Source organism: Vipera ursinii (genome assembly GCF_947247035.1).
Source record: "Vipera ursinii genome assembly, chromosome: 2".
NCBI classification, from domain to species: Eukaryota; Metazoa; Chordata; class Lepidosauria; order Squamata; family Viperidae; genus Vipera; species Vipera ursinii.
The window spans coordinates 281,408,365-281,423,550 of NC_139513.1; the positions used below are offsets into that span (position 1 = coordinate 281,408,365).

The window sequence follows — 15,186 nt, forward strand, 5'->3', positions numbered from 1 at the left end:
TGAAAGGTAAGGTTGGTTGTTTCTTGGTCTACCGCAAGATTTATGCTTAAATCTGGCTGGATCATCTTTTGCACTGTAGCAAAATAAATAACTGATATAATGTTCAATCAATTATTTAAGCCACAAGACGATAAGATAAGCCAGTGAATATTGTGGATGGAACTATGAATTTAGTGGAAGGGAACCTTGTCAGCATAATGAGATGAACCATGATTTGATTATCTGGATTCCTGGGAATGATTCAGGAATGCAATGAACATCTCTTTTCTGCTTCAGTCTAACCCAGGGGTAGGCAACCTTGGCTCTTTTATGACTGGTGGACTTCAACTCCCAGAATTCCTGAGCCAGCCATGCTGAGGGGAAAGGGAGAGGTTCCCCAGCTGAGCCATGCTGGCTCAGGAATTCTGGGAGTTGAAGTTCACGAGTCATAAAAGAGCCAAGGTTGCCTACCCCTGGTCTAACCTTTCCTCTTCACTTTCTCAAAAACATCATGTTTTCCAAGGCAGGGCTCACCACAGAGCACAGGCTATTCCCTTCAGAGTGCAGCTACATTAGTTTTTCTGCTTTAAATGTGTGCCTATTTTGGGGTGTTTTCCACTTTCCTGCTCCCTACACTTGGGCAATCAGAAAATCTTTTTCCCGATTATATTTCAGGGCTGGGATTATGGGTGGGCCTGGCCAGTGACAAAGTATTGAAGGGACCAGATCACCATGAACATCTTAGCTAGCAAATGGAAACAATGGCTTTCATGTTATCCCAAAGGTTGACATTCATCCCAAAATAGCTAGTGTTTTCAAGTTTTTAACAGCAAATATGTCATCTTTAATCTATGTGGTCACTAGGAGTCAAAAATGGCTTGATGGAGCATTATGTTTTCGTAAATACAGACACTTCATTGAGAAATACCTGTGATGTCCTCTTTTGCTTTGCAGGCTGTTGCTTCCATTTCTCCCTAAAGTACAGCCTCGGTCCGTTCCCTTTTTTCTGCCATTTAACCCAACAGTATATTATTCATTCTATTCCAAGCATTAATAGAAAAGAGCCAGGAAAAGATTTAAACATATTTGTAAAATTTCTGAGTACTATATTTCTGGTTGAAAAAAAAATCTGCTTTACTGTATCCTATTCAGACACTGTTATCTCTTACAAATGGATAATGCTCTCATAATGTAGAAGATCTGATGCTTCAATTTTTGCGATTTCCACTTTCGTATTCTTCCAATCTGAAATCTAACCTATCCAAATTATGCAGCTTTCAAATATCCCCCAATGTTTTCAGAAACCAAAAATACTAGAAAGAGGATGCACATGCTCCAAATGTTAAATAAATGTTGATCATTTGAACCTTGGGCAACTTTTATCATTATGAAAACCTAAAGGACATTCCCTTACATCTTTCCACATGATTTATTTAGTAGTGCCAGCATGGTAGTTGCTGAGCTGTTCCCAGAGATCAGTATTAGGGCAAATTGTAGCATTAGATAATGCCAGGGGCTTGACTCTTACTAAAGCTGCATTTGGAAAGTAAAAAGCACATACTGTACTGGAATTACGGGCGGTATTCAGACTTATGAGCAGTCACTTATTGACCATTTGAAGTTATAATGGCCCTACAAAAAGCTATTTATAACTTGTGATTGCAGTTTATGATGGTTTTCCCAGAAAGTGGGTTCACTTAATGACTGCTACATTTATGACTGCTGTGTTTGCTTAACCACCACAAAAATTGTCGTAAAATTGGGTCAGGCCATGTGCTGACCCACTTTACGACCATCACAACTTGCAACCTTTTTGTGCTAGGCTCAATTACGGTTGTAACTTGAGCACTACCTGTATTTATTTATATGTTCATAGCCCGCTTTTCATACAGAAGCTGGAGGTAGCAGGCAGGCTGTTCCTGCCTTCCATTTTTTCCTACAGCTCTGTAAGTTGAGAAAATTTATAAATGTAGGTATGCATGTGTGTATTTACGTATGTGTAAAATCAATATCCTGTCTTTCATTCAGGAGCTCTTGGAGATACACATTGCCCGTTTTGGTTCTGCAATGTCCTCCTTCAAAACCAACTTTAGACCATTATAAAAGTTATACCCTTAACTGAGGAGTAGGATTTTAAATTCCGTATTTTTTCTTTCCAGATGGGTATAAAGGAAATACCTGGCAAAGTAAAGAGAAATACAGGCCTTATTCTCACTTTGGATGAAGCCACCTGCTCATTCTCCTACCTAGTTGGGACCTGTTCTATCAATCTTCCTAAACTTTTCCCCAGATGCATTTGTTAGGACCTGCAGCCATCCCTCTCTTTGTTCCTGTATAGTTGATAAAAGATTGAAAAATAGATTCATCTAGACCAGAGGTATCCAATCTTGGCAACTTTTAAGACTTGTGGATTCAACACCCAGATTTCCCCAGATACTGTGGGAGTCTAGGAGATCTTAAAGTTGCCGAGATTGGACACTCCTGATTTAGACATTGTCCAGTTTAATCATGAAAGCAAAATAGCAGAATAAAATAATTCAAGCCAATGCAATGAAAGCAATGCTGTTGCTACAAACCCATAAAATAATCATGTTTTTTGGGGACTTCCGGTGGCTCCGCGGCGACGGAGGGAGCCTTCCCGGGCTGCCCGCGGCTCAGCTGGTGTTTTTTCGCCCGAAACAGCGTCGATCAGCTGTTCGGGCGAATCTGAAGCCCCCTCCTCGGGAGAAGAGGAGGGGGTGAGCCCCCAGGTGGGGGTTGAGTTCTCCGGGGCCGCCTGAGATTGGAGCTTGGGCGGCTGAAGGATTGAACTCCCCCGTAGCCTGGGCTGCTCCCAGCTGACCAGCGTCTCTGCTAATGGAGCAGAGCCAGGCGTCTGCGACCATCCCTGCTTGAAGGAGAGACTATGAAAGGGAAAGAGCAGGCAGAGCAGTACAAGAGGGAAAGATGAAGAGATGAAGAAGATTTTATTTTACTCTCAAGCTTGATGGACTTTGCTTAAAACTTAAAGTGAAAGTGCGTCACAATTGTAAGTAAAAGATGGCGGCTAAACCTCCCCCTAGAACTTTTCGGAGTGCTGGAAATTCTCCGGTGCAACAACAATCATTGCTGCAGGCGTTGCATTCTCCTGATGTATTGACATCGAAGGATCTTGAAAAACATACCCAGTTAATTTTGGAGTCAATGGGTGTTAAATTTCTACAGATGGAGGAGAAATTGGAGAAATTGGAGCAGAGAATGGAAGAAAGGATGGAACAGAAACTTAGAGAAATGAAGGTAGACATTTTGTCCTCAGTGCAAAAAGTTGCTAAATGTGTGGAGGTGCTGGATGATCAAGTGCAAGACTTGATTCAAAAGAATGCTTTATTAGAAGCAAAAGTATTGGAAATTGAAGATTTAAAAGACAAAATCGACAGTGAACAGAGCTTGGCCCAATTTTACCAGATGCAGTTTGCTGTGAGAATTAGAGGCCTAAAAGAGAATATTAAGGAAGATTTAAAGCAGCTGGTTTCTGAGGCTTTTGAGGGAGTATTGAACCATCCAGCATCTGAATTAAAACAAGGTATGGACAAAGTGTTTCGTGTGAATTCGTGGATTGCTAAACAGAGAAAGTTGCCTAGAGATGTGGTGGTTTATTTTGTAAAAAGGGAAATTAGAGATGAAGTTATACAAGCTGCCTACGATACCAAAGTTGTGATTGCTGGTCAACAAGTTTTGGTTTTAAAAGAAATTCCTCCAAAGATTTTAAAGAGAAGGAAGGATTTTATATTTCTTGTGCAAGAGCTCAAGCAAAGAGATATAAGGTTCAGATGGGAGATCCCAGCTGGGTTGAGCTTCATGTATGATGGCAAAAGGTACTGTTTGAGTAATGTGAAGCAAGCTCATGATTTTTATAATAATGTTTTGAAAGTAACCCCATCAACACTTCTGGAAGCTGCAGAGGGATCTGGAGAAGGAGAACATCAAGAGGATGAAGATGCACAGATAGACGAGAAGGGTACAGGAGGAGTTCAAGCTGCAACTCTTTTGGATGATCTTAGAGAACAGAGGGTGACGCGTGCTGCCTTAAAACGCTCAAAAAAGAAAAAAAAATAAGACCAGTAGAAATCTATGGAACTTCCACAAAATATTTATAGTTAAGTGGTAGTTGTGTTTTTTTAAAAAAAAAAAAAAAAAGTTTTGGGATGCTATGTATGGTAATAGATTTTTTTTTTTTAATTTGGAATTAATGGACAACTTACTACAGAGGAAGAGGAAGAAAGTTTTGTGGGTTAATGTGGGTTAATTTGTGTAAGAACTATTTATTAATGTCCAAATGAGAATATGTTAAGGTAATAGTGAATTGTGGAAGAACATAGATGGGAATGATGCTAGTTCTCTTTTATTTTAGTTTTTTATATATATTTAGTATTATTAAGGATTGGTTTACTATATACAAGCTAGAGAGTGATGGATTTTAGAGTTTATAATTGTTAGTATATGATTGTTTATGATTGCCTTTTAGATATATACCTTGTATTTTGCTCTGGGAAGTCGGGGGGGGGGAGGGGGGAGGAGGGGAAGTGGAGGGGGGGAGGCAGGGGAGGGAGGAGGGGGAGGGGGAGGGGGGGAGATAGGGGGGAGGTAGGGAGGGGAGGAGGGAGGGGGAAGGGGGGTTTTTTTAAAGGAAAATTGTATTTTATAAAACTTTTCAATAAAAAAAAAAAAAACAAAAGAAAAAATAATCATGTTTTTTGACTATCTTGAAATAGGGACTAGATAATGTTATTTCCAAAAAGTTCCAGCAGTCTTATATGATAAAAAAGCAGATAAAAATGTACAACTGAAGAGTGAAATAAAGCCCAGATCCTGCAGAGGTTGGGTATAATCTCTTTCAAATGAACCCCCCCCAACCTTTGGTTCATAATCGTTGGTAATTCAAGGAATTGTATTCTTAACATCTGGAGGGCATGAGGTTAATATTTTTTTTAAAAAATACTGGGACTATGGTGAATAATGTATTCCAATTTCATCCTTTTTGTCTAGATGAGTTCCTACACCGAAGCCATGATTTCTTAAGCCATTTTTGAAAATATCACAGATGAGTTCCTACATGGTTGTAACTATAGCATGTGAATTCACATGTGCAAAGCCAGAATGAAGTAAGAAACATTATGACTTAGTGTGACATCTGCACACTTTCACCATTCTCAGACACATTAGATCATGTTTGCTGTTCAAGACCACAATCCACAACTGCTTTAAAAATGAATAGTTTTTAATTTCAAAAGAACAGTGCAGAATTACTGAACTACAGAATTACATTCCTTAGCCATATTGTATAAACCCAGACACCAATGGCTACAGTCTGATAGTATGTATGTATGTATATGTGTGTACTCACACACACGCTCACACACATAAATACATATTTATATATCACTGAAAAGCAACAGCATAGTAGTAGTAATACAACACGGTTAATGACTAAGGCTGCTATGCTGGCAGTGCAGCCCATCCAGAGAGAGATAATTCAAACACCTAGCCTAAAGAATGTAAATCTTTAATTTCTACAGAACTGTCTCAAAGACCAACAGAAAACATGCTCAGAGTTATCTAACTTAAGGGCACACTAAAAGCAAAACAAAGTAAAGGGGGGGGAAGCAACTGATCAGTCATGAGGCTCTTAGTGTTGAATCAAAATCTGAAAAGAATAATTTCAATAAATATATTCGTGCGAAATACATAAAGTACCTTGAATTATACAGTTATATACACTGAAAATCCCACCATGGTGGTAGAGCAATGGCAGTTGGAGAAGATTTCAGATTCAAGAAGCCTCTTGATTTAAAAGTTGGGGTGGAATCGAGTTTAGAAGAGCTTCAGGGAGGGCCTTTTTAAGTGTAAGAAGAGGGGGCCATGTTTCTTAAGAAATATCCCATAATGAATTTGTGCTAAATGGTATGAGTTGAGGGGGACTATTGATAAGAACTAAATATTTAACCAGACGGCCTAGACCAGGGGTAGGCAACCTCAGCTCCTTTATGACTCATGGACTTCAACCCCCAGAATTCCTGAGCCAGCAGCTGGCTCAGGAATTCTGGGAGTTGAAGTCCATGAGTCATAAAAGAGCCGAGGTTGCCTACCCCTGGCCTAGACAGACTGCAGGACTTCACCCCTTCCAAGAATACCATATGATTGTACATTTGTGATAACTTTTCTTTCCCCCCCCCAATTAATCCCCTTTGTAAGAAGCCATAACCACGTGACTCAGATTATGATGCATTTGACCTATAGAAGAGCTGCTATCATGCACTTATTTTAGAGAAAGGAAAACATGACAGAATTCCTTACAAGCCTTGAGGATTTTGTCGGAGGACAGCCATGTTAATCAATGGTACACAAACCCCTCCAGATTACTAACCTTGAGCTTCAAGAGCGTATCTAGAAAGTTGACCATGAGGGACACCATCCAACTCTGCCTCAGTTGGACTGGAGAAAGAAACCACCAAGGCCAAATAGTTTCAGTGGTCACTTCATGTAATACCAGACTACAGAACACCTACTGTATTGGGGAAGGTAGATTTTCATAACAAAACAGCAGCAAAATGACTAGTTTGAACACTCTGTAAGTCTTGGTAGAAGACTTCGTTAAAAGGCTGCTGGGCAAATACAGGAACATATTTTCAGTGACAGGGACAACAACCTTCTCTTAAATTTATACTGATTTATCCCATTGACAGTAATCATTAGGGACATCATGTGCATTTCATCAGGCAACAGCTTTGCTCTTCAGAGGCTTTAACAAAGCAAACAAAGATCCTTTCACAGAAATCAAGCTGGTGTGCAGTTTTTGCTGCTGTAATCTAATGCCAATGGTTGTCAATAAAAGCAGGCAAAAATGGTTACATGGAAGTAGCAGTTCTGTAGTTTTTCCCCCCCTCAACAATTATATATGGTTTATGAAAACATGGTTGGCTTAGTGTGCTTGGATTATGTAGATGGTCAGAAGCACAACAGAAGCACTTGAGAACTTGGCTCATTACAGCTGAGTACTTTTGGATAAAGGGGTATATATAAGAAGTGAAAAGCCATGGGTCTATCAATCATACAAACACATCCAATATGTTGATTCAAATATTCATGAAACCAAGTCAGAAGAGGGAATTTCACACCATGTCTCAAAAGGATCAAAAGGAAGCCTTGGAAAACTAGCATAACATGTTGCTATTACAATTGTTCGTCAATGAACTGCAGGTGAACTTTAATCACATATTCAATTATAAGTAGGATTATTTTGGCGAGCCGCTATTTACGAACTATAATGGCAACACAACCTACATCAATATATTTAATATCAGTCATACATATCCTGATGTCCTTGATGAAATAGGGCCATAAAAGAAAGATAATGAAAGAATTATTGATGTGATGTGGAATTTGAGTATATATTGAAAATGCAAGATGGATTCCAATATTGCCATCTTGGCAAGTTTTTAGTTGCATCAAGCCAGTTTCAAAGGCTATTAATAAGATGATATAATGATAATCTGGGAAGTCAAAGCAAGTGTTATTGTGGATTAAAAACTGTCCTGATAAATGTTCCCTATAAACATCTACATTTTATGCATGCAGGAGTTTAGGTGTCCATAATGACAGCTACAAAACCAACAGCTATTTTGCCTTACTTAATGCTGGGGAATATTTTGTGTACACAATATCAAACTTCAACATGCATGCATAAAACATTCACTCGTGGGTATTTATGCTGAGACAGAGGCATGGGCAGAACTAATAGGAATGCTAGTAGGTAACCCAGCATGACTGAAACAAATTGATGCCCGAGAATAATTGTGCCTTAGGAGTGGCTTCAAGTTCTTAAGTTGCTACTCCAGTTAGTAAGCAACAAAATATATGTATGTTAGTGTGAGAGATTGGAATACAACTGTAATATATTAGGGCCTCTAGATCGGATTTATAATACCAGAAGATCCAAAACTGTCAAACTGAATGTAAAAAAGTTCTGAATGACAACTTTCACTGTCAGCTGGGATTGCTCACTAGATCAGCCATATGCCCACATTTTGCACCAGATAATCCTGTTTACTGCTCTGCAACAGAGAGCCCTGAATCGGTAATAACAGCTGGGAATATTAAGGATATATAGGTCCAATCTCTTCTTCCATTGGAAAGCTAAAAGTTATAAAATGGCAGAAATGCAGGAAAAAGAGATGAAATATTTATTCCTCACAGTGCAAGGCCATATAGAAAAGGAGATATACTTTAATGCACAAAGAATCTCTTATTCTTTTACACTTAGTTAAGTGCAATGATTCTCAACCTTGGTAACTTTAACATGGGTGCACTTCAAGTCCCAAAATTCCCCAGCCAGCACTTAATTGTTAATTTAAATACTTGTTCAGGAATTCTGGAAGTTGAAGTTCACCTGTCTTAAAGTTGCCAGGGTTAGGAAACACTGCTTAAGTGTATTCCCCAGCCCTTGATTTCCAGCAAAGCATTCTGAACCCAAGTAAATACATTCCAGATTTCATAGAAAAAAAACATTAGTATTTCCCAATATAAGTGGTGAGCAATTAACACTAGCAAAAAGTGAAGACACTTTTGAGATTTTGTAATTTCCCATTTCTGAAAATGAGTTCTGCAGACTTACAAAAAGCAGTAAACATCTAAAAGTGTACTGAAGGTATTACCGTATTGGAATAAAAATGAAAATCCAGATATCGCCATGAATATATTCTTCGGCATTATTTCTCTTTCTGGGAAATGTGCTCACATTTTGCAAACAGAGATATATGTTTAATTACTGAGAGACCGATGAAGACCATTGTGATAAATATTACAAACAATTCTTTTGCTTTGGATTGGTAACCTGAAGAACCGGGTGAAATGTACTCTCTATCTTAGAAAATGGTGGCAGGGAATTGCAGACAATTTTGGAATGGCTGAGTTGCAAAAACAGACCTCTTAAACCAGAATGGCATCACAGAGAAATGGTGCATAGTAGAAAGACAATGTCTGTTTTTGTTGCAAAGACGTGCATTTGGCTCATCATCACCATTATGATACCATCATCCTATCGTGCTTGGCTCTAAAGTGTACACATCCTTCACTTAACAGTACTTCTACTATAACAAAATTATTACTGAAACTTCCTCTTCTTTGTTCCTGTTCCTGTTTTTCTCATCTTAAGTGGTGGAAGTAAAAGAAAGGCATTATATATTGAATCAAGACTTTGCTTTGGACAGCTAATATTCCAGATCAATGTTGAACATAGCTTCATGTTTAGGAGGTGCTCTGCTCGTAAAGTAAAAGCACGAATAATCTTGTGTGTATATACAGTGTGTGTTAATTAGAACATTAGAACAAATAAGAAATGTTAACTGTATCCACATGGAACTTAATAAATACATACTACCTCGTAATGAAAGGGGATTCCATTGGAATATCACTCTGAGTCACCAATGAAATACTTGGCCAAGTATTTCAAGGCAGATAGCACTTTTCAGCTTTGAGCAAACCTCGTGGTTTATACCTTTCCCAACACTGTGCTACGTTGTATGGACATCTTCTTTCTACAGTCCACCAACCTCCAATGCCGCCTAATGACTACAATTGGAGTTTTAATCAGATCTCGCCTTATGAGAATAGCCAACTGAATGAAACAATTATTAACTTTTTGGTATTCAAAAACATAAAGATGCTTTACAATGAGCCACACGATATATTCTTTGGGGTGTTTTTTCATCAACTGTTTAGCAAACAATATCGTGTCCATCATAATAGAAGGCAAAGAGATGGCAAATGATGGCCCAGGCCAACAAAGACAACCCCCTGTTTTATTGTAAAGGTGTCTCCTAACATTTCAATTATCCTCTCCCCAAAGCAGCTATTTTCTCTATTTACTCGCCTATTGTATGAAGCAGAAAAGAGCGTCTGGATTTTCTATGAAGATGGTTAACACCTGTTTGAATGCAGAAGCATGATTTCTCAGCATTGAAAAACAAAATCAGGCTTGCTTAAGACAATAGCAGTCTCATTTGGTCCGTGGAGTTCCAGGTTGAATTGAGCATTTGGTCATTCTGTTACTTTCTGACTTCTCATTCCTTTCCTTCAACCTGAATGGCCAAGTCAACAAGCACATTTCTTCTCTTCAGATTTGGACGACACCAGTTTTCCCGAACTCCCACCATTGGCTGTGTCAGAGAGCTGAGACTTGTCAACACACTGTTCCATTCGTTTCATTATTAAGTCCAAGAGTGTCTCCACGGCTTTGTCCACATTTTGGCCAGTCGCTGCACTTGTTTCAAAGTATGGGATGCTACGACAGGGAAACATCAGAAGTATTGTAACATATTTCAAGAGAGGGCAGTTATAGCAATAACCCTACCGGTTTTTCTTCAAAGGAGAGCTTGCATTTAGTTCTCCAAAGCAAAAGGACTTCAGCAATAAGAATATCAAGTCACTTTCTGAAAGGCCATCAATTCTGCTGAACTCATCCCTCTTCCCCCTCTGACAAAAAGAAATTCTTATTATCATTAGTACCGTATATACTTGAGTATAAGCCGACTCGAGTATAAGCCGAGACCCCCAATTTCACCCCCCAAAACTGGGAAAAGTTATTGACTCGAGTATAAGCCGATCCGCCGTTCTGCAAGCCTCCGCCGCCGGCGGAGGCTGGATCCGCGCTCTGCAAGCCTCTGCCGCCAGCAGAGGCTCGATCCGCCATTTTGCAAGCCTGAATACACAGGAATACCCTGTGTGGCCACGGCTCTCGGGGAAGCCCTGGCTGTCCGCTTCCTCGCTCCACGCTGCCATTCGGGGCCCGCGCGTTCCCCGGGCAAATCGCGGCGCCCAGCAGGCGAGGAAACACGCCCGCTCCAGTCGCCCCCCCTTCCCTCAGGAGACGCGAAGCAAGTGACCGCCCGGAGCTTACCGAGGACTTGCGCGCGGCCGAGGCTTTGGTGCTTCCAGGATCGCGCGCACCTCTCCCAAGCCGCCGCCGTCCGGAGACCTGCCGAAGTTTGGGGAGGTGCGCGTGCACCTCCCCAAACCTCGGCAGGTCTCCGGACCTCCGCGCCCTGCCTGCCTGCTTCTTTCCGCAGTGGAAAGAAGCAGGCAGGCAGGGCGCGGAGGTCCGGAGACCTGCCGACGTTTGGGGAGGTTTGGGGAGGTGCGCACGCACCTCCCCAAACCTCCCCAAACTTCGGCAGGTCTCCGGACGGCGGTGGCTTGGGAGAGGTGCGCGCGATCCCAGAAGCACCAAAGCCTCGGCCGCGCACAAGTCCTCGGTAAGTTTTTTTGTTGACTGGAGTATAAGCCGAAGTGGAATTTTTCAGCCCAAAAAGTGGGCTGAAAAATTTGGCTTATACTCAAGTATATACGGTACTTATCCATTCAGAGATTACTTTAAGAATCATTGATCTCAACGGTGGGGTGGTGGGAGGAAATAAACATTACACTTGGTTTTCTTCCTTGGAAACCAAATGTCTTGGCTATTTCATTGTGCCCTTCGGCATCACTCAAGAGGAGTACATCAATGCCTCCCGAGTTAGCTGAGAGGACAGCAAGTTTGTTTGACTTACCCGTATTTGTCTGCAAGTTCTTTTGCTTGTCTTTCATTGACCTCCCTCTGATCTGATAGGTCAGCTTTATTTCCAATTAATACTATGTCAGGGTTCTCGCAATAAGCATTTGCTTGCAACTGACCTAAAGAAAGAAAACGTAGAAACTTGGTAAGGAGTACAGAAATGTGGCCTTGAAACAGAGGAGCAGAAATCATAGTTACTCTCAGCCTTTCCTAACCTGGTTTCTTCCAGTTGTGTTGCTCCAGGCTGATAGATGAAATATGGGCAAATTCACTACCTATTTTTACATTCAAAAAAAGTCTTATGATACAGTAGAAATAGGATGGTTGGTGTCTTATTGTCCAGAATACATTGTGCCACCCAATAAATCAAATTAACATCGAGATAATAAATCTGTAAATGCCAACGAGCACTGCTTTTCTTCCCCCGCATCACAGCTGCAACAGGAATAAAGCAGGTAGTCCTCGATTAACAACCGGTGTTGCTTAGTGACCATTTGAAGCTGTGATGGACTTTCCATGAGCTATGTATGACCTGGTTCTGGAGTTCGGTTAGCGGTGCCCCACCCCAGTCACATGATCACATTTTGGTCATTTGGCAACCAGCTTGCATTTACAGACGTTTGCAGCATCTTGCAGTCACATGACCACAATTTTTGCTGGGTTTTGCTAGTTTCTGGCATTTACTTCGTTTCCAGCAAAAAATAAAAAAACACCGTCCATTGAGTAGAACAGGTGTGCTTTAGTGACCATAGCGTTCACCTAATGACTGCCATTTTGGCTTAGCAACTGCCACAAAAAAGGCTGTAAAATTGGGTGCCGTCACATAGCGACTCAATAATGACTACCACAACTCATGACTGTAATTCTGGGCTCAATTATGGTTGTTAAGTCGAGGACTACCCGTTACTCCCATAAATTTCAAGCAATTCATATACATTCTTTTAGTAAGATTTAAACTAGCTTGGGCAGGGTTCAGCGTTTTGCAGAAACATGATATGGTGGTGATGTTGTAGGCCAGGGCTTTTCAACCAGTGGTACGGGTACCACCTGTGGTACATTGGCACCTGGCAGGTGGTACGTGACCATCCTAGAAAAGTGGTAGCGGGGGAGGGGAATGAGCTGAACCGGTGGCAGCACCGCACAAGGCTGAGCAAGAGATGGCTGGAGCTGCAGGGCTGTCAGGGCTCAGTGGAAGTGCCAGGATTAGCGCCAGGCTCCAGCTGGAGCTCAGCGCTGATCCTGGCGCTTCTGAGCCCAGAAGAAGCACCGATCAGCTGGAATGTTGCAACATCTCCAGGGTCTTGTGATTTACATTCAGATGCTTGGCAAATGATTCATATTTATGACGGTCACAGAGTCCCAGGGTCATGTGAAGTGTCCAAAACCTGCTGCAACCACCCAGCAGACGGGGGGAATAAAAAACAAACACCCCCACCCCACCCCTGCTGCCAAACAGAAATGCTCACAACAATGAAAACCTCAGACAGGAGGAAGAGCGCTGCCGGGCAGGCAGGTGTCTTGCTCGGCTGAGGCTTGGGGGGCACTTTTTTCAGTGCCATTGTAACTTCAGTCACTAAGCGAACTGTTGCAAGTCGAGGACTATGTGTATTTCATCACTTTTTTCCTGTTTTTTTTTTTTGGTCCTCAGGTTTTTAACACCTTGCTAGGCGACTGGTGGTACTCGGATGTTGCCATATCCTAAAAGTGGTACAATGGGTGAAAAGGTTGAAAAGCCCTGCTGTAGGCTTCAAGGAGGGGGCAGTGCTGGAGTGGAAAAACAACTTTGTCAGGTCAAAGTGAAAGTCCACCGGTTTCCTAAAGCTTCCATAAAAGGTGTCTTGCAGCCAGTGGCCAAGGCAAAGAACGATCCAGCAACCTTTACAGGCCATCTTCAGAGGGGAGCGCACCTCGCTTCTAAGGTACCTGTGTGTCTTTGGTTGCCGAGTGTTTAATCGTATCAGGAGTAGCTGACGTAATTCCACTCTCTATGGGGGCTGCTGTTGCATTAAAGGTGGCAGATTCAATGCCGCTGAAGCTAAAAGAGCTTAAGGCTATAAGGGAGGCAGATGCTTTTTCCACTTACTCATCCAGTTTCTGACATTTAAGAAGCTCTGTTGACTGGTGAGATCAAACATTAGCAAGAAGCCCATGGCATCTCTGAAAAATGCTGTGGTGAGACTTCTGAATCTGTCAGGAGAAAAGGAGTGAAAGGATCAATATACAACATGAGCTGTAAGGAAAAAAAAAAGAAAACAATGGGTATTAGGTAAACATTTCATTGCTGAAGTTTTTAAAAGTGCTGCAGGCAAACAGATAAATGACGAGGCAAAGTTTTAATATTGTCTTTACAGGGATCATCAATCCTTATCCAGAATGACTGTTCCAAGCACAAATCTTCCTTCAGGTTACAAGGCGGCCCCGGGGATGATTTTATTTTCTCTTATGATCTGTTCCATTCCAATGGGGATTTGTGTTATAAATTTCCCTTTGAGTACCAAAAAGATGGGCAGGAACAGCCACAGGAGATTTTATCCCACCCAGGGACAAAGAAATTCTGGGAGTATGGCTCACACACCTTCAAGCAGAGAACTTGATTGTGTGTGTGTGTGTGGGTTTGTGTGCGTGTGTGAAAACTTCAGACACTACCCTCGGTGTTCTGTGACTTTTAGCAATTGTTCCCCTGAAATGCGACATTCCAAACTGCTTCAAATCACTTTTTTATTCAAAATGCCAAATAATCCAAATTAAGAACTAGCTCTTAAGCTTCCTTGTAAACAGTAATATGATGTCAAAAATGATAATAAAAAAAAATCTCTGTCTTGAAAACCTGCCTGAGTTGAAATGACAGATTCTAATAGAGAAATGTTTCCCCTTCCAATTATTTCTGCATTGGACTTTTAAATTCTTGCACATTACCTCTCTTGCCCAGCTGTGTCCCATAGCTGCAGATGGACCTTAAAGGCTTTTCCAGAAGAACCACTTGACCCCTGGCTGTTGTAAACCTGAAACATACCAAATAAAGCTTCACTGTTTTATTTCAATGCAGGGAGAGTTACTTATTTAAAAGTTAATTAAAAATGAAGTCGCAATTTGCAAACTGAAAATGCCGGACAGGAAAAGATGCTAAGCATCATATGATCCTTTTATGGATTTTATTCCACAGTTGATTTTGGCAGCCAGCCCAGCGTTTATTGAAGGAATGCACACAGTAAGAATTACAATATTGACACGGGAAGTATCCGTCTCAAATATCAGGGATGTCCAACCTCGGTAACTTTAAGACTTGTGGACCTCTACTCCCAGAATTCTCCAGCCAGCATGAGAAATGCCGAGCTTGGGAATTCTGGGAGTTGAAGTCCACAAGTCTTAAAGTTGCCAAGGTTGGACATCCTGATCTAGATGATTTCATAAGGGCTCAGAAGCTAAGCGTGCTCAGGCTAAAACAGTACACAGGTAGGAGACTTCCATGAACACAAAGGTTGTAAGCTAGACTTGAGAAATCAAAAGAATTTCCCAAGAGAAGGCAATGACAAGCCGCTTCTGCAGTATTGCCTAGACGTTTGCAAAAAACTATCTCTGAAGCCACCAGAAGATGAAATCAATTAGGACGCTTTAAACTT

At 41.3% G+C, this 15,186-nt stretch overlaps 1 protein-coding gene across 5 annotated transcripts in view; it reads right to left on the reverse strand.

Moving 5' to 3' along the window:
* Window positions 1-5,226: 5,226 nt before the first annotated feature.
* The window catches only part of RAB27B (RAB27B, member RAS oncogene family), a 44,418-nt gene continuing 34,458 nt past the window's right edge, over window positions 5,227-15,186 (reverse strand). For all 5 annotated transcript variants that reach the window (XM_083355602.1, XM_083355599.1, XM_083355598.1 and 2 more), the window contains 5 exons: window positions 14,483-14,568; window positions 13,650-13,753; window positions 11,562-11,685; window positions 6,112-10,297; window positions 5,227-5,970 (listed from right to left, as the gene is read on the reverse strand). In XM_083355602.1, the coding sequence (XP_083211728.1) occupies window positions 10,108-10,297; window positions 11,562-11,685; window positions 13,650-13,753; window positions 14,483-14,568 (504 nt within the window). In that variant the 3' untranslated portion in view covers window positions 5,227-5,970; window positions 6,112-10,107. The remainder of the gene's footprint in view (window positions 5,971-6,111; window positions 10,298-11,561; window positions 11,686-13,649; window positions 13,754-14,482; window positions 14,569-15,186) is intronic.